This window comes from Phaenicophaeus curvirostris, chromosome 2 (assembly GCF_032191515.1).
Source record: "Phaenicophaeus curvirostris isolate KB17595 chromosome 2, BPBGC_Pcur_1.0, whole genome shotgun sequence".
In the NCBI taxonomy this organism is placed as follows: domain Eukaryota; kingdom Metazoa; phylum Chordata; class Aves; order Cuculiformes; family Cuculidae; genus Phaenicophaeus; species Phaenicophaeus curvirostris.
In genome coordinates, this window is record NC_091393.1 from 71755108 (window position 1) to 71774809 (window position 19702).

Here is a 19702-nt window from a genome sequence, read left to right on the forward strand (position 1 = left end):
GCTCTGTTCCTTCCCAGCCAGGACATGCCTGGTGGTCAAAAGGATTTCCTGTTGTTTTTCATTCCTTTGTGCTCAGTTGCTCAAAGAAACCCAGAAGCACAGCTTCTCTCTGGCAGCACAAGCTTGCTCCTCACTATGGCCTGGAGCTCAATGCTAGCAGCTGTCTGCGCGCCACACCACCACAGGGCTCAGCCCTCATGCTCAGTCAGTAGCAGGTCTCTGCAAACTGCATCTGGTGGCTTACACCAAAACACGGCAACAACAAGAAGACTTTAAAAATGGCGCTCCCCTCTCCCCCTGTATTAAAGGTTTCATCTCCTACTTTCTTTCACACCTACCAACTCCTCCTACCTGCACCTGCGCTAAGGTTCTGTGTTCCCTCCCTCTCCAGGGGGACAGACATGCAAGGCAGAGGTTAGCAAGGCAGAGACTAAAGCTTTGCCCACATGACCCAGGAATACTGCAGATCTGAGAGGAGCCCACAGGGCTAGTCAGCTTTGCCGTGCAGGTGGCACAGGCAGGATGGGAGGAATCAGCACCCACACAGTTGCAGTATGACAAGCATAAAGGGGAAGCGGGACACTTACTTCATCCTTTCTGCATCCGTCAAAGGCTCCTGCATAGGGAAGAAAAGAATTGTGAGATTCTTTCAAAGGAAGAAGTGGTTTCACACCGTCCTAAAGCGCAGAATCTTGGTCGCTAAACCATACTTATGACTCTTCCTCACCTGCTCTGACAGGTCAGGCTAGGCAAGCTTAGAATGCCCAGGATCTGTACACACCACTCAGCTGTCTGATACCAAGACAGTCTGTGTGTTCTGGTTCAGGGTAACAGAGCTGGACTAGAAACCACCACACATGTTAGGTAACATTATTCTCCATGGTGCAACCTTAGCATTTCTTGTACCATCATTACCTTAGCTGGTGTTTCAGGCTACTCTACACCCACAGTTAATGGGTAGCAGGAATCTCACAGGCCAGCATATGCTAAGGATTAAATTGTCAACACAGCAATAACAACACCCTTGAAGCCCCATAAAAAGAATAAGAGAAAATCATTTTGGAGCTGAAAAATGGGTCCACCATTTACACCATCCAGATTATGATGTGAAAAGGAGTTTCTTTCTGTAGACCTCAAACCAGCCAATGTAACTATTTTGGGAAGGCAGAAAAAACACCAAAGGTCAGAAACATCTGGGAAAGAAAGAAACATTCTGGGCAAGATACCCAGAGATGGCTGGAGCAGAGACCTGCAGAACAAGGAGACCACACAGTGACAAGTGTACAGCTATTCTCACTTCCTTTGCACTCTGCGTTAACCTGTGAGATGGTTGCTGCCTGCCAGCATGGCTGGAACAGATTTAATTAGCACCAGAAGCAACCACATTTTCTGTGAAAGCCCAAGACTGTGACCATTCTAACAAAGTCCAAGCTACCTATGGATTACTTTTGGTGCTTGGTACCAAGAGCACTGCACAAACTTAAAGCACTGACACTCTTTAGATTGTCTGTTAAGCGTCACAGTCAACTCTAGGCTGAGAGGTCATGCCACACACAGTCATTCATGAAGCTGTTGAGTTACTAGCAATATCACAGAAGGCAAAACTACCCCCAGTACTGGCCCTAGGACATCATAAGGCTGCTTCCTTCATGAATTCATGTTTTAAATTGATGGTCCTTATCACCTGCATACATCCTCCTGTCCCTAAAGGCAAATAAAGCATCAAGCCACTCTTTTCTTACTTCCTCACCCCATATGGCAATTGGTTAATTCATGCAGAATTATCTAGTAACTGCCTCCCCCACCCCTACAAACACAGAGCAGATGCTAGCAGATGCTAGGCAAAGGGGACAATGCAATTCCTATTAAAATGAAGTGATGGCCACAAAGTGGGCTGGAGAAAAGAGCAGAAGGCTTACAAAGACCTGAAACAGCCATCATATAAAGATCTAGTACCCCAAAAGAGCCAGTCACAGGGCACACAGAAAGCACCGGGAGCAGCCCAACACTTCCTGACAACAGAGCTGCCTGCCTTCTGCACATGCCTTCTTCAAATGAAGGGAGGCCCTTCAACTTGCAAACACTTGGAAGGTCTGCAGCAGGGAGAACAGCACCAGCTCCTGCCTTCCTAACTCATGGGGGCAAAGTGAAGCCAATTTCTCACAGGATGATATACCCAACCTGAAGAATAGCCATGAATGGCATCTACAAGAGAGCAGCTTCTGGTTATTAAGCACCCAGAACATGAGGTTGGGGAGACTGCTTTCACTCTCCCCATTTGCATTACAGACTAGAGATCCAGGTGGGAGATCTGGCCTTTGCAAGACCCCTGTCTGTGAGCTGGTGGCCCTGGCACCTACCTTGTTTAGTGCCAGGCTGAAGGAAGGGGAGGATCTAGATGGGGTAGGCCTCTCCTCCCGACTCCAGCGTGTTGGAGTGGAGAAGGATCCTTTCTCTGGGTAGTTCGGCTCCTCTGCACGCTTCTGCCCAAGTTTAGCACACAGATGGTGTGGCTGCAATAGCTGTGAACAGGGACTGCTTTCATCCCTTCTGCCCTCTGCACTGCTTTTCCATGGAGACAGTGAGTGCTGCTGCCCAGAGGATGTCCCTGCCAGCCCCCGCTTCTGCAGCTCATACTGACACAGATCTACTACCCTTCCCTCCAAGGAAAGGAGTTTTTCCTTACTGTCCTTCCTCCCAAGGATGGGTTTCTTTCTTAGTCTGGAAGCTCTCTCAGGCTCCTCAGCACACTTTCTCAGGCATGAAGCCACTCCCAACAGCTCACATTTCTTTTCTGCTTTTCTTCTGCTTGAGTAGGGGGATTTTTCAGTTGCACGCTTTGTTTTGACCCCTTGCAGGTGACCTTCACTTTGGCCTTGTGGCACAGAGCTTCTGGGGAAAACTGGAGAGTTTTGGTCTTGTTCTGCTCCCCTGGTCTCTCCCGGTGAACGCAAGCGGTTGGGACTCAGCACGCGCTGGGTAATCTCATCCAGGAACTTGGAGAACTGCAGTTTTTCCTCTGTGATCTTCTCTCTGCGCTTTACAAAGTCAGTGGTGCTGCTGCTGTGCTCCAGTGAGCACTTCTCCCTGCGGCTGAGGCAGAGCTGGGGATCACTGCACTTCTTTGAGCTGCGGCCATGGGAAAGCGTCTCTACTGAGCGGGACTTGCGTAAGCTCTCAGGGCATGGGCCTGTCATGCTGGTCTGCTTCAGGATCCCTTTGAGAGGCAGGTGTGTAGAGGAGACCCGAAACTTCCTTGGTGTCAGGACTTCAGGAGGCTCTTTAAACATAAGTGAGCGTTCCAGGCTTCTGCTCTTAAAAGAGCAAGTGGGATGGTGTCTTTCATCTCCAGATGCCACAACTGTCTCCATACTACGGCTCACAAATTTGCTGAGGTGCCCACGGCTGCGGTTTGGGCACCGCTTCCCACTTTGCTGCCCCATCTTCCCACCACATGGAAGTGCTGGTGAAACAGTCTGGCTCTTGATGTTCAACTCTGCTCTGCACCCTGTCACTTCCTTCTCACTGCTGGACTCGAGGGACCACGATGAGAAGTTCAGGTTGCAAACCTCAAACCCCTCTGCCTGCTTGAGCTGGCCTGCCTTGGTGTAATTAAACCCTGTTTGCTGGTGCAATGGTGTTAAGCCCTTTGCCACCCGGCAAGCCGTTACCTGACTCTGCTCGGCCAAGATCACTCCATCCTGGTCATCACGGATGATGGGTACCTCATGGCGGACCTCACGATGCTGCGGGGGCGCCTTGCGGTAAGGCTTCTTCGATGGAGCTGTGCTCGACATCCTTCCACTTGCGTGGCTCCAAAAGCGGGTTACCTACCAACAGCAGAAAGTGCACAGAAGAGACAGTCACAGGCGCTCCATCGAACCCTAGAAGTGACCCAGCAGGAATGTGGCTCCCCTGGAATCCCAGAGCAGGTCCCCATGCAGAGTGCTAATAGAGCAAGGAAAGGATGTGGCCACAAGCCTTGAGCAGCAGCTGCAGGAGAGGGAGCAAAGTAAGAGGTAGCTGTGTTCTTCTCCCAGCCAGGGAAAGCAGAGGGCTGGAACATCTCTCCCCGCCTCTACACACGCAGTTTGTGTGTGTGTCCGGATTATATATAGCAAACGAGGACAGACCTCACAGCAGCATATTGATTAGGCTCTTTAGGAAAGGCCTTTTCCAATATGGAAACTGCAAGCCTTACAGGCAGCAGTGACAGCTGGAGCAGGAGTTATTGATCATGTGCTGTCACTGTCAGCAGAGACTCTGTGGGAGGAGACTCCAGCCATTAAAGAGCCCAAACCCAGAAGTTTTTGGCTTGCACTGGAACTTAAATGGAGGAGACCACAGGAGGCTTGTCAGGAGGTATCATACTATCACAACTGCTCACTCTTGTCAGAAAAAACAAACACTACACCCAAGTCACAGGTGGCATCAAATTAGGGAGCAACACCACTGACATTGGTACCTAAGGCCAGATTTTGCAACATGCAGCAGTAACACTAGCAGAAGGACCACATTGGTCCCTTCACCCCACCCATGCTGGACAAGATTCTTCCTGCTGGAAGAGCAGTTGCAGTACAAGAGCAAAAAATGGGGTAGAAGGGAAGCAGCTATCTCGTGCATATGGAAGAATCTCCTTCCTTTCCACCACTTTGGGACTGCAGTGGAAGGCAGGAAGACTTCCCCCCATGCAGCCAGGTTTTCAACCATCCTGTTGTATACAAGACAAGAAGTGCTGGAGACACCAAGCAGTCCCTGCAGAGCCCAATACCAGACTTTCTCCAATGATGATATATACACTGTTCATAGTCACCTTATATCTGGGGTAAGCACCCACTTCTCATTCCCCTTTCCCTTGCTGGATCCTAACACTGATCAAGCCTAGTACCTCTACAATCATGAGCGCCTGACATGCAGCACTTCAAAGTGCAGACCCGCTTCAATTCAGATTACCCTTTCCCCTCTTCTCCATTCAGGGCCATCTGATTCCCATTCACATACCCTCAAGGCAGTCAATGGATACTACTGGGCCAGTGACCTAGCAGACTTCACTTCCCTTGTGTTTTGGCCAGTGGAGTTTCACATGTTGAGCGTCTAAATGGAGCTACAAGAATTCTCTCCAGTCCTTACCCTCTCCTGCCTAACTGTCCCATCTTCACACTTAGACTGAGCTCCCTGGGAGGACTGGCAAGTGTGAGGTGTCTGCACCATGCACAGAGCAGCTCCAAGCCACAACAAGCTTTACACTTCAAGGAACATCTGCATGCTGTCCTTCACTCAGCTAAAAATACAAGCTCACAGAAGTTTCTCAAACTTATCCACAGACACAAACAACTTCCTAGGACTAACCTGTAAATTTCCACTATCAGAATGCTGGAAACTCCCCCTTACTGTGGTCATTCCCTCAAGGGCCCTTCTCCTTAAAAACACTCAAGAAGTTGAAGAGATCTCTAATGCTTTAGAGAAAAGAAATCACATCCAGCATACCAAACCCACATTCCACTGCATTCCCAAGCAAAACAGATGAGTCTGACTTGCTGGGAATGCTGAAATCCTGAGTAGAAATGTGTTTGTCAACACCCCTCCATCAAGCAAGTGATCTAGGGATTCTTCCGTCAATTCCTGCCAGGCTAAGGACAGGAGATGTGCATGGAGATATCCCAAGCTGAAATCACCATCATTTCTCTAGCTCATAAGGACCTGAGCACTTACCAGCCTGTGATCAAATTTGAAGCTTCCTGAAGCAGGGACACTCATTCAGATGCCCTGAAAAGGAGAAACAAATAGCTTAGCATCCATCAACACAACCCATTTGAAATCTCATCCCATAAATATGTAAGGAGTAGTGAATGTTTACAACCAAGGACAACTGGATGGTTACCTCACTCCAGGTGGCTGCCCCAATCCATATCAGATCTTCTGAAAGTAAATTAAATTAACTTAGGATGGTGGTGCCACATAACCCAGCAAGAGCCAGAAAGGCATCTGGTCCAAGGCACTCAGGACACCAGGACCACACAAACTCAAAATTCATGAAGCAATAGCTTCAAGGTAACCTTGATTCCAGGACTGACTAAACAAACCTCCTGTAAAATGGGACTCTCCCAGCTACTCCTCCCCACTACTGCAGAGGGATGCTAACTGTGAATCCTTCAGAACAGAATCTGGGTAATGGTAACAATTACCTCACTCATCCTTTTAAGCCAGTGCTTCTCACCTATGAATGAGCTGGCAATTATCACTCTTGGTTGAGCCAAAACATTACATCCTTGTGCCTACAGCTGTGATAACCCACACCTCCACAAGACAAGGCGGTAAGCTACTCTCTGACTTCCAGCAAGCAGTACACCACACTCGACCTTGCTGCTAACAGGCTTTTGTTAAACAGCATCCAGCCAGCCCAGGATACAACACAAGTTCAGAAACAACCTGCCTCTCTGTTCAAAGTCCAGGGTACTCATCACTACAAGAACAAAATTGGGTTGATCTCGGCTGCAGCTATAAGAACGCAGTTCTGTGGCCATCACTCTTACCAGTGGCACAAGAGACTGCAGTGGAGCCTTCCCTTTCCTGATGCACTTTTGCTGCTGTGCTGCTTCTTCCCTGTCAATGGCACCAAGCCCTGGGAGGTGGAACAGGAGCACAGGGCGTGGAGCAGTTGTACACACACAGGGATAGACAAGACTGAAGGTGAATGGAGCCGGCAGGCAACCAGGACCACGCAAACTCTAGCTTTGCCAAGACAAACTGAAGAGGTACCCTAGTGCTGGCCTTGCCCCAACAAGCTGTCTGGTTCCTTTTCTTACTACAATGCTAGAGTCGGGTCTTGACTAGCACAGGAAAAACAGCTTCACAACAGTGTAACTACTCTGTGGGGTAAAGCTGTATTGTACAGGGGTTGGGGGAGAAGCAGAGAGGGAAGGAGAACATGTACCTTCAGGAAAGACCAGGCCAGAGTAGTTTGAATCTGCTTTTCCACAAACCCTCAGCAGAAGCTGGTTCAGAATCAAGGCAAAACCACCAGCAACATGGGCTGGCAGACAAGCAGAGGATTCCAGGAACAGCTGCACCCATGGGTCCACGCACGTTTCCACTGCAGAAGTGCTCAAAATGAACATGCCGGAGGCTTCCCTGTCTCTCAGCACACAGTTCCTCAGGCTCACACAGGACTGTCCTGCCTCCTACTCTAAAGTCAGCAACTCTTCTACCTGCCACCTCATCCCCGCCTACCTGGAAAAGATATTGGGATTTGAAACCTACCCTCACAATGTGAGAATCTCCAGAGACACTGACATACTCACAGTGCCTCCAGGCAACCTTCCCTCAAACAAGGACTTACAGATCCAAAGTGATGATGTGTCCAAACATTTCGGGCTGCTTGTCTCTGAATCAGCTTTCCCCTGTCAGCATCCAGCAGCATCTGGCCAACAACTCCTGAAACATGAGAAAGGAAACTTGGTGTCAGTCACCTACCAGCACAACTCATGGAAACAACCAGGCACGTGCAGAGCAACCCACAGCCAGATGCCAGGGCAGGGGTCTGCAGCAAACTGCTGCACCATCAGGCAATTATCTAGTGCCAGGACCCTCCAGTAAAATAAGGTGCTTGTCTTCAATGCGTCCCAGACAAGGCAGGTCTTTTAATCATGTCTCTGCTGCACAGGGTGCCTGTGCAGACCAATAACTGACCTCTGAAAGGCAGCTATTTATTTTAGATGGCTTCAAGGGTCACTGCTTCCCCATCTGCATTCCTGCCCAACACCAGGAAGCCAGTCTCTGTCATTCTGCTCTAATCACTCTGCCACACCAACTTAATTTCCCTCTGCAGACTCCCTTGCACTGAACAGCACACTCAAGCCTTCCTTGCCTACAATACCCGAGCATCCCTTGCTACGACAGAGAGAGAATCCCAAGGTGGGTCAATTCACCATACCTCTTTTCAGAGAGGAGCAGATACTCTCTGCAGAACAGATGGACGTTGTGTTCCAAAGCATAAACGGATATAGGTAATATCCAGAAATAGAAGACAGCACTAATTCTGCCCACTACGCTATTCACAAGCCTCTCTATGAAGAAGCTTGCTGTCAAGTACACATTCTGACTACCCTGTAGAAGCTCAGCTTTAGCCTGAGCTACAGTGGAAGGCAGCTCTTCCGCTATTCTAATTAGCACTGTAATATAAGAGGAAACTTAACCCCCTGGTCCCTTTTATCTCTCCCTTTCATCTCTCATCAGTAATGTTCCTTAACATTTACAGTCCTTTTCCCAGGAGACTATTGTCTGCAGTAGCTCCAATTCTACTGGAGAAAAAGAAAAGAGGGTTATCAAGAGTGGTCAACATGGATTCATTAAGGGGAAATCATGCTTGACCAATATGATAGCCTACGAAGACATAATGGGCTAAATAGACGAGGAGAGAGCAGCAGATGTTGTCTACCTTGACTTCAGCAAGGCTTTTGACAGTGTCTCCCGTAACATCCTCACAGGCGATCTTAGGAATTATGGGTTAGATGAGTGAGCAGCGAGGTGGATTGAGAACTGGCTGGATGCAGAGCTCAGAGGGTTGTGATCAGTAGTGCAAAGTCTAGTCAGAAGCCTGCAGCCAGCTGTGTTCCCCAGGGGTCACTGCTGGGCCCGGTCTTGTTCAACATATTCAATGACCTGGATGAGGGGAGAGAGAGTACCCTCGGCAAGTCTGCTGGTGGCACAAAACGGTGAGGACTGGCTGACACACCAGAAAGCTGTGCTGCCATTCAGAGAGATCGGCACAAGCTGGAAAGTTGAGTGGAGAGGAACCTAATGGAGTTCAACAAAGGCAAGTGTGCAGTTCTGCACCTAGGGAGGAATAACCCCCTGCACCTGTACAAGTTGGGGGCTGATCTGCTAGAAAGCACCCCTGCAAAGAAGGACCTGGGAGTCCTGTTGGACAAGAAGTTAACCATGAGCCAGCAATGTGCCCTCGTGGCCAAGAAGGCCAATGATATCCTGCAGTGCATCAACAGGAGTGTGGCCAGCAGGTCAAAGGAGGTTTTCTCCTCCCACTCGGCTTTGACCTAGTGAGGCCCCATCTGGAGTACTGCAATCAGTTCTAGACTCCCCAGCTCAAGACAGACAAGGTACTACCAGAGAGTCCATCAGATGGCCATAAAGATGATTAGAGGACAGAAGCATCTCTCTTCTGAGGAAAGGTTGAAAGACCTGGGACTGGTTAGCCTGGAGAAGAAGAGACTGAGAGGGAATCTTATCAATGCTTATAAATGTCTAAAGGGTGGGTGTCAAGAGGATGGGGCCAGACTCTTTTCAGTGGTGCCCAGTGACAGGACAAGGGGCAACAGGCACAAACTGGAGCTCAGGAAGTTCCACCTCAACATGAAGAACAACTTCTTTACTGTAAGGAGACACAACACTGGCTGCCCAGGGAGGTTGTGGAGTCCTCTTCTCTGGAGATATTCAAAACCTGCCTGGATACATTCCTGTGCAACCTACTCCAGGTTAGCAGGGCAGTTGGACTAGATGATTTCCACAGGTCCCTTCCAACCCTGACCATTCTGTGATTAGCAACAGTCACTTCTACCAGGCAAACAGAAATGAACACAGAAAGGATCAGAAGACTGCAGTGGAAACCTAGCAATTTCCTTTGTTACAACAAAGCATCATGAGAAGCAAAAGCCAGAGAGACTTGTCCAGTTGCCTTCCTGTGCGTATGGGTAGAGGCAACATCTCAGCCTCCATGTGTAGGCCAGACTATGTGAGAAGCTGCTGCAGTAAGTCTGATGAGGGCAAATAATAAGTGAGACACCATCAGTGAGACAAACCTTGATGCACTAAGTGTAAAGGTATCTAATACTTAACTTTCATCTTACTTCATCTTGCTAATACTCAACTTTCAAGTGCATCAAGACAAATCTAAGTGCACCAAGAGGTCTTGTCCAAGACAGAAGAACAAGCTGTGGGAAGTTAAAAGCAGCACCTCTAGACTGCTGGTGCCAAGTACAACGAAAAAGGACTGCAAGGTTATAGAAGGATGCTTTAACATTTAATGAGAGATCTTTTCATTTAGAGAAGGCATCTCAATGAAAAATACATTCGTATCCATTCTACTGCTAGCTGCTTTGAGAGTCATCTTAAAATAAAAGGATGACAATTCTCAGTGCAGAAACTTGCATCTCAGTTCTGCCTCTATATTAATGCTCACAACTTAGATCTCAGTAATAGCATTATAGTGACTCCTGGATTAAAATTGAGTTTCGGGAGGATTATTGCTCATTCCTGCTTTTCCATACAAATTAACCTTGACTGTTAGGCAGAAACCTCTGTTCTGTTCCCTGCAAGGGAACAATTCCAAAGGCTATCAATCAAAAGGGATCAGGCTAGCCACTGAACAACAGACCACATAACAAGCCCTACTTAACACCTAGTGTATTTCCAAAGAAAATGAAATCCCTAGACTCTACAATCTTACATAGTTCTTGTTGGACATAAATACCACTGGACGTATCACGTGCCTGTCATACCCACTACGACCTGCAGAACTGTCTTAAAAGTAATTCAAATTCCACTTTCCTTACAGTCCCGCTCCCCACTTCCACAACACAAAGACCTCAGTCCACTCAGTTCTGTGGCACTCCATGTCCTTAAGTATGCATTTTAGTATCTACTTTCTTTGTTGTGTTAAGAGCAGCTTAGCTTCCCTAACTCTTTTATAAAAGCCAGGGCAGATCAGCATTGCCCAAGAAAAACTAACATTGCTAACACGCAACTGGAATAGAATGCAACAGCTGATTAACATCTGAACAGGAACAGGACAGGAAGCAGAGGACCCGAATCCAATCCCCAGAAGGAATGTTAATGGAGAATAAAAATACCCAGGGGAGATTTTGACCAGGAAATGAATGCTAGCTTTCTAATGCATATAAAAGCATAGAATCACTTTTAATGGCTACATCTGAAATTGCAAAAGAATCAGCTTGGCAAAAGGTCATTTGCCAAGTTACCTTTAGCATTGACAGCTACATCAGGGGCTAATGACATTTTCTCATGTAGAAATGCTGACACACCAAAAGCCTGTTTAGTTTGTTCAGTGATTCCGTTAGCTTGATCTCGTCAGTTTGTTCAGTGATCTTTTCAGCTTTCACAAGGTGGTTTAGGCTGCAAAATTCCAGAGTCTCTTCATCTTTGTACCACAGGTTTCATGCCCATCCCCTCTCTGTCTTCCTACCCGTGCTCTTTTCACATATTCCATGGGAAGACTTTTCGAGCAGGTTTCTTGGATATTTTAAGAGATATAAACCAGGTCATAACACCAGGCCATTAGAAAACAATTCATGAAGATTAGGACAACTCTCCAAAGTTCCTGAAAAGAACTGTATGGGCTCTGCTAGGAAAAGTAAATCTTGATGCTCTTAAAAACATGTGTCTGGCAAAAAGCTGATAGATCACATGAGGAAAAGCTGGGAGCTGTGGCTTTAAACTTTCTCAAACACAAGAAAGGGAATGGCTACAGCAAGTAAACATTTGAAGAGAAGTGAAGGAGGGAGAGGGTGAACATTTCTGTAGAAAATCAACATGCAGAAATTCCTTTCCCAGTTCTCTGTCAGTTCCCATGCTGTGTAAGAGGGGAAGAAAAGGAGGGGGAAAAATGTATCATCCATTACCTTCCTACAGCATAAAATCAAAAGGTATTCAATCAGGGCACGCTAGGAGCAGCTTAAATTCTTCAACCACTGAGAAGGTGAGACAGCCACTGTAATGTTCCTTAAGTCACATACAACCCCCAGCAATTAATATTTAGCAGTCCTCTTGTTTCAGCCTTTGGTTTAAGAAATTCTGGGAAAATTACAGTCTCCAGGTCCTCAGTGCTAGAAACTGAATGCGACAGAGCCATCCCTCCAGCACAGAATAGCAGTGCTAGAGAATGCTTCATTACTGCAACCTATACACTGGCCTCAATCTGCTCTCAAAAACATCCCCTCTATGAGTCGCAGTAATGCACAGATGGCTAACGCGCTATGCAGTATCTTCACAGCCAGATAATGGAGCAGAGCACATTATTTGCATTATTTACAGAGGACAGATGGACAAGTTGTTGCAGTGACTGAGCCCACAAAGCATCTGCAGTGTTGAGAAGGCATTAAGTCCAGCCTTGATGCATGCAGGTGCTGGCAAAAGCAAATTTACTCTGAAATGCCATCACTACAATCACATTTGTGGAGTAATTCACGTGCCAATTTTGTTCCCATAGAACGTTCACCTGCAAGCAAAAACCACAGGACGTATCGACTAGACTTATCCTTTTCAACAAGAAAGAGAAGTGGCATCTGCAGTACTCACATAGTAACTTCTTCTGTGGCCATGAGTTTTGTATATGTGGAAGTCGCTGCACACACTGAGGCACAGACTGGGGGGGAAAGGCAGCAGCTGAGAAGCAGCATCAAAATTGGGTGAAATTTCTCTCAAACTCTGCCCCACTGCCAAAGTCCAGCTCAAACCTGTTCAGCCATCTCAATCTCTTGAAACATTAAACAGTTTTGAGACGCTGCTTTTGCTGCATACTCAGCACAATAACCTCCAGGCCTTCTTATTGGCAGGCTGAGGAGTAAACTCAAGAAAACAGGGGGTAACAGGGGTTACGGGGGTTCCACACCTGTATCAGACAAAAAATGCCTGATTGATAAGGAGGTGTACACTACTTTAATTGAACGCTATGGCTAAGAATGACCAAGTTTACAATGATCAGTTCACCCATCCTTTGCCAAAACGGACCACAACAGGCTTTTTAACTCCTCTATCACATGGCTGCAGCCAAACATGACATACTGTTCAGCAAGTAATAAAAAGGATCGGCTTTTTCCCCAAGGTCTTGTATACCTATACACTGTACGAAATAAAATTGACTCAGAAAATAATGTAAAGGGGTATAATTCTCCTGGGTAAACGTTCTTAATTCTGTTAAGGAGCACTTTATGTTGAATCAACTGAAGTTAAATAGATAGATACAAGACAAACTAAATTAAGGATGCCTATACAAGAATGCTCCACTAATATAATCACGGCTGTTTCTAATCTGATTAAGTTAAATCAGTACAGCTTCCCCGCAATGGCAAAATCCTTACCAATATTGAAGTTAACCCCTTTTTTGTCCTTTTCTGCTTCGAGAGAAGATTTTGCTGGGTTTTGCATTTGATCTTTTTTTCTTCCAAAAACCCAAAGTGGTACATCTTTCAGAATTGATATAAGCTGACCAAACTGCACAAGGTATATTAAAGTATTAAAGGTATTGACACCTAGATGGCTTGAAAGTTTTACTACTCCTATGTCCACTAAACATCACCATAATGCTAAGACTGGCATAGCATAGTGTTTTCTCTACTCTCCCCAAACAAGAGGGGAAGTGCAATCACAAATACTTGCGCTACTTTCCGTACACCTACACAGCTTTTGCTTGCTGATGTCCAGTGTACCTGGAACAACTAAGACACCAGGAAGAAAACATCCTTCACTCTCTCATTCCTACAGGTATGGCTCAGCAACAGCTTATCTGAGCAAACGGGAGTGTGGAGTTAGAGCATGTTATCTAACTGCCCCCAGGCACAGTCTTACTACTGCCCCTTTTCCACTGAAATATTAAGTTCTCTGCTGACCATGGGATAAGCACATATACAAAACAAGCCTAAGGTCAAAGACAAAACGTGCTACAAATCCACGCTCTAAAATTGCCTTTCATCTCCCTAGTTTCCACAGCAGTTTCCCCTTGAAACACATTAATTGAAATTAAATTCCAGCAATTCCAAAATTACTGTTTTTTTCCTTTTTTTTTTCCTTTCTGTTTCTCATTCAAAACTATCTGACCTGTTCAACTGTATCAAGACTTAATTTATCTTAATTCTTTTGGTACTCTCACTTTCATCTCTACCTGCTTCTTCAATTAGGTCTCTGCAAGCTTGCTCCAACCTTCCTCATACCTACTCCAGCAACACAATCACCACCCTCTCATCACTGCCACCTTTCACTGCCATCTCTGAGCTACCATATACAGTAATAACTTCCTCTCTAGTGCAACAAGTTTTCCATGTTCAGCATGGAAAGACAATAGCAAGGATCCTCTTGAAGCTCCTTGCAGAGAACTAAATTTTTTGCTGGCCTTCAGGAACTAAATTGTGACACAACTCTGAACAACGTGGTGAGCTGTCTCTCCTGCACTACTAGGAGCAATCACAAAATCAACCAGAGTTCTAAGTCCTTTTTATTTCTGAAAGAACTGTTTTGAAGACCTGATCACCTGGCAACATAGACTGTAGGTACACACATGAGTTCAGTTGCTAAAGGATCCGCACTTCCACATTTTCCATTTTATGAGATTTAAATTTCTCCTCTCAAAGGGCTGCAGGCACATTTTCACAACAAATGGTTTGGTCTCGAGGCTTGGATTCACACTGGTAACTTCTAGCAACTGCAAGGTTACATGACTCCACACCAACTCTAGGATTCATGGTCCCCAGACTTGAGTACAATGAGGAAGGCAGGAACAATTACCATTCTGTAAGTGAAGAAACTGAGGCACTAGGAAAAAAAAATAGCTCTGCACAGCTTTTGCATGAAATCCCATGTAAAAGAGAAATAGCCTCAGCGCCTGTAAGAAAGGAACATAGGAAAAATCAGCAAGACAAAGACTTACATCTTGCACCTAAAATAGAAGTGATCTGGGATAGAAAAGAAAAGGAAGACGTGCATGAGCTAAACACCTGACAGCAATTGTGTAGAATAGCCTGCAATGCTTTCTAAGTACAAATAAAGCAGAAACTCTGATCCAGTAGTAGGAGAACAATTTTTGTACTATATTCAATTCTCTCTGCTGCTGGGTTTTAATCCCAGCAAGAATTGTTTTGGTTTAATTGGCTTTTCCCTAGCAGATGGTCAAATGTGAGAGGCAGAGAATGGTACGGGCTTAACTGTTGGGTGATTGTGCAGCTGCATCTGTAGCTGAACAGTTAAGTGTGTCCAGGAGTCCAGCTGTAGTTTGCACGACACAATCCATCTCTGCCATCAGCCAAATGTCAGCTTCCTCTTTCTCCAGATTATGTATCAGTCAGAGGCACTACCCAAAGGCAAGCAAACAACTAACAAGGTCTCACCACCCCTTTCTCAGACAAAACCCTCAAACCTTAATCAACTGAAAGTCCCTCTTTCTTTGGTGACAGAAGAACATTCATAAGCATCGCCATGGAAACTTGAGCCATACTCGGTGATATTCATCAGAGAAGATCTTCCAACACAAAAATATTTTATGATCTCTGTGGCACTGAATACAGACAGCAGCCAGTAGAATGAAGTAAAATTACAGACGCCGCCATTGTGTGAGGATAGCAGTGGGTTACTCTTCACCTACAACAAGCAATAGCTTCCTATAAGCTGCCAAGGAAAAGCAATGTAGTGCAGAGAGAAACTGAAGTGGTGCTAGAGGAATAAAGCTATCCAGCCAAAGGGAGAAAAGAAAGGGGTTCACTGCCTTTTCCCAAAGCTTATCACCTCCTGCCAACTTTCCCTTCCCAGAAATTATGAATTATGGTCCTACTGACTCCTTTGCAAAGCAGGAGTCCTAACAGGCACAGATACTTCCCAATTAACCAAAGTCACAGTCATGGCCTAATCTGGAGACTACATCAAGTATTCCCCATTGACTCCGTTCAGCCTCTGCATCCAGGCACAATGTGAGTGTCAGAGTATCCACACCTACACGCTGGCAGTAGTCATCTCAATAGGCCACAAAGACAGAACAAGGCCTAGCAGATTCAGAGCCTGAGAGAAGGGCAGGAACAGGCACAAAACTTGTCTCCACTCTGTACACAACAGAGCAGCAAGGATCCTGATGCAGAATGTAACCCTGAAGCACCTTTTTTTTTTTTTTCTTGTGGTGTGGCCCTGTAGATAATCTGCCTCAGTTTGCTTCTCTTTTTTTTTGTTGATGTTGAGGGATTTTTTTAAGCTTTTTCTTTTTCTAAATTATTCTCCTAGTCTTCAGCACCACTGAACTGCTGAGAGGTTTTATTCTGAGAGTTCTGTCACAGAAATACAACATGGTTTAATCCAGCTTAGGAAAAACAAACAGACCCACCCATCCATCTTTCATTGGTGACCTGTATAAAGCATGCAGCTGCCTATGGCTCTTCTCTCCCCATACCTGAGCTCCAGTCAGTCCTTTCAACAGCAGGATCCTAAGCACAGCAGAGGGGACATGTACTTCCACCCCCTGCCCTACAGGCTCTACGCAATTAGGCTGCCTGTCAGCAGCAGTCACAGGCTGCACTGCTTGTCCTTCTGTATGCGCTGTATTGAACCTTCTGGGTTCATCTTCCTCTTTTGTGAGAGGGATAACCAGAGACACCCCTACCTGAGATCAAGCTGGGCTGCTTCAGCTCTTCCCAGACACAACCTCTGCTCAGAGCAGGGTCTGAGCTCTCAGCCATCATCTCTTTCCACATCTGTCATCATCACTAGCATCAGGGTTGCGCTTCAGCAGGAACTAATAACGAGCATAAATTGTCCCAAGGGGCAAATGCAGTGAAGGATCAGTACTTCATTTTTACCACAAGGTCAGCTTGTCCAGAGCAGGATTACATTCCCTGTCCAGCATTGCTCTTGTAAAACTGAAATGCCTGGTCCTTACAAACGTTATCCTTGGTGATGGCATAAGCCCACTCATTACTCTGAGGTTAAGAAAACAGCTCATTTTTAGCAGTGAAGACAAGTTTTTCACCTCCGCAGGGCTCCTCCCCATAGACCCTCTGTAAGTAAGCTCCACACAGCTTTTCAGAGAGCAAGGTGGGAATGAGAGATAGTCAAGCTGCAAGTGAAATTACCTATCCCCAAATGGACTCAGAGAGAAGAGGATTATCAGCCCCAGATATCCTAAAGAAAGCATGCCACCATATTCTAGGTACACTATTTTTTTTGTCAAGTGTCAGACTAAGCTGCTCAAAGAGCTACCAGCTCACTGCTTGCCCGAGGGCAAAGACCACAGACGAATGCCAGGGCATAGCCAGGCAGACGTTGCAAAGGTGAGGTATTTGTCCAGTGCCAAGAGCAAGCTGTTCGCTCATGCCTTCAGCTTCATCCAGCTGCACAAGCTCAGCTCTATAATCTGTGACTCTGGACTAAGGAATGTTACAACTGGAGAAACACCACATCTGCTGCTGGCTCAAGGTGCCCCAAGATCAGAGCAATTCCCAGTTTTCCTGTCCAGTCGTAGCCCTGCTTTCTGTTCCCTGTCCCACCAGGGGGAGATCTAGCTACTTGGTGAGGGTTACTGCTCTAGCCAGAAGAGCACATCTCCCTGGCGGAGGTGTTTGGGACTGGACACAGAAGCCCAGAGATCTGGGATTCCTACACAGTCCTGAAGGCCAGCGGGGAAGCCAAAACAAGGAACTGGTCACTGTCACGCCAAAACGTATTAAAACGCACCAACAGGAAAGAAAAAGGCCAAGAATCAGCCCTCGTTCCTCCTTAGGCAATGTCCTAACAATTTAGTTCTGGCTCCCTTACTCCCCTCCTGGCAATCAGAAAGGGACAGCAGAAGCAGAATTTAATCCTGAACAAGACCTCCATTTTTGCAGCCATAGCCTATATCACAAAACAAAGCTGAAACACCCAATGATTATATACGCTTAAATGTTCTACCAATAACATTCCACATAATCCTTTTTACACTTATTTATATTTTGCCACAGGGCATATTGTTTAGCTTGGTAGTGCAGAACAAGGCAAGGAAAATGAAGATTCAGGCAACACACTTTCTCATAAACACCCAGGCCCTAAAAGTCAGGGATGGAGTCAGTGGCAACTAGTTTGAAAGAAAATTTTACACACAGTTTACACGGAATCAAGAGAGAAAAGAGCCCAACCTGAAAAACTTCTAACCATTTCACAATGGTAAGAGGCTTTTGCAGTAGCAATATCTGCTAATCGCTTATCATTGAGGTAGTGCTTTGAAAGGTGATACATCCTTCTCCAGAGAGGCTGGCATCTGGTAACAGTAGCTCTGCAGCAACTGACCCAGAGATTGTGCCATCAGCTAAAAGGCAAACACTGTGCTACAAAGCCAGAGCACTTCTGAGAGTCAATTCTTTCATGCCTGCTGCTGTCTAAGGATGGCAGTAGGGAGGTCTTCTGCAGAAGACTAACTTTAATATGGAAATGACTGGCAGTTCACAGCATTTCAGGCTACTAGAAATTGCCAAAAGGGAAACTACAAGCCCCAAAGATCAAAGAAAACTGGGTAATGAAGGGAACAGCTTGGGGCTTACCCAGGACACAGAAGATGCTCGGCTGTTCTTTCCACAAGCCTTGCCCATGGGCTGCCTGTACTGACACTGCCAAAAGGGACCATGTTTCCTTATGCCATGCAACTTAAAGATTTATATAAAGAGGACAAGGATGGTTTGCATTATAGGGGCATAGAAAACTAGTGATCATTTCTCACAGGCATCGTGTCAAGGATCCCAAAACAACACATCTGCATCCTGATCTGCCTTCCTTCATCAAGCTTCCTGTCCTCATCTCTTGAGGCACCAGCCAGGGAAAGGAAGCTTTTCCAGAAGAAGCTGGAGCAGTTCAGCTGCAGTGCAGATGTGTAAGAACATTTACACACTGACTGGGGGAAGTACTTCGGTTAAATCCTGAAGCCATTGCATCTCCAGGTAGACATCTTACGCACAGTTTGCACTGGGCACAAGCCACTCAATCATCTACCAATTGCTAAGAGTACACAGGCTGCAGGAGGGACGAGCCAACCTTAATTGGCCTTATCAGTGTAAATTAAACCCTATAACACACCCAAGCAAACAGTCAGTTCCTTTGGAGGAGCAGGCATGAGTTATTTTGCTGCAGTTATAAAGGAAACATTGCTGCTAGGACATGCCCCTGGAGTGACTGTGCCGCTCAGCTCTCCCGCTGCATTCCTGGGGTTGTTTAGCATGGACTCAGCTCCAGCTTTTCCACAAGCAAGAAGTCTGAACCCTGAATGCCATCTGCAAACACAGCCAGACTCCACCTCCTGCATGCCTGCAGGCCACCAGGTGTGGCCAGGAATGGCACAAGCTACACACTAAACACACCTTTGATGTGGAGCTGAAAGCACGTAGCCAGGGGGCATGAACAGCACGCCGCCCGCCGTCTTGCTGACTCCCACTGCAGGAATGTGGCTGCAACCACAGGCCAAGGAAGGCAAACACATTGCATTCCTCACCAGGCAGGGAAGGAAAACAAGCAGCAAGCCCACACACCCACCATGCTGACACCCGCCACATTCTACATGCATGCCAGCCCTGCCACTGATAGGACCCCGTAACAGCTTCAGCCTCAAACTCACTTTTGGGAGAGTCCTTGAGTTTTCCAGGCAACTTCTCAAGGCATGGGGCAAGAGAAACATAGTAAGGGAGGATAGTCATCAACTGGACTTGCAAGCCATGGGGAGAAGAGCTGTCACCAGAATTGGGGAGTAACCATGTTCCAGGGCAGTAACAGCTTTATGCAGTAGCCTGGGAAAGGAATTTCCCTGACTTCTATAAGACAAGGGGAAAATGTAATGCAGACTTGTAGAGCTGAGAGGGAAAAGCTGAATAAGTGCCAACTTTGGCCATCAGGGATGCTTGCAAGGATCCACGCCTTTGTCCACCCTGAGAAAACCACTCTACCTTAAGCCAGGCAG

General features: G+C 46.5%; 1 protein-coding gene across 6 annotated transcripts in view; it reads right to left on the reverse strand.

Moving 5' to 3' along the window:
- The window catches only part of TJAP1 (tight junction associated protein 1), a 40572-nt gene that overhangs the window by 9651 nt on the left and 11219 nt on the right, over positions 1-19702 (reverse strand). For all 6 annotated transcript variants that reach the window (XM_069852441.1, XM_069852439.1, XM_069852444.1 and 3 more), the window contains 4 exons: positions 7340-7434; positions 5713-5766; positions 3672-3830; positions 588-616 (listed from right to left, as the gene is read on the reverse strand). In XM_069852441.1, the coding sequence (XP_069708542.1) occupies positions 588-616; positions 3672-3830; positions 5713-5757 (233 nt within the window). In that variant the 5' untranslated portion in view covers positions 5758-5766; positions 7340-7434. The remainder of the gene's footprint in view (positions 1-587; positions 617-3671; positions 3831-5712; positions 5767-7339; positions 7435-19702) is intronic.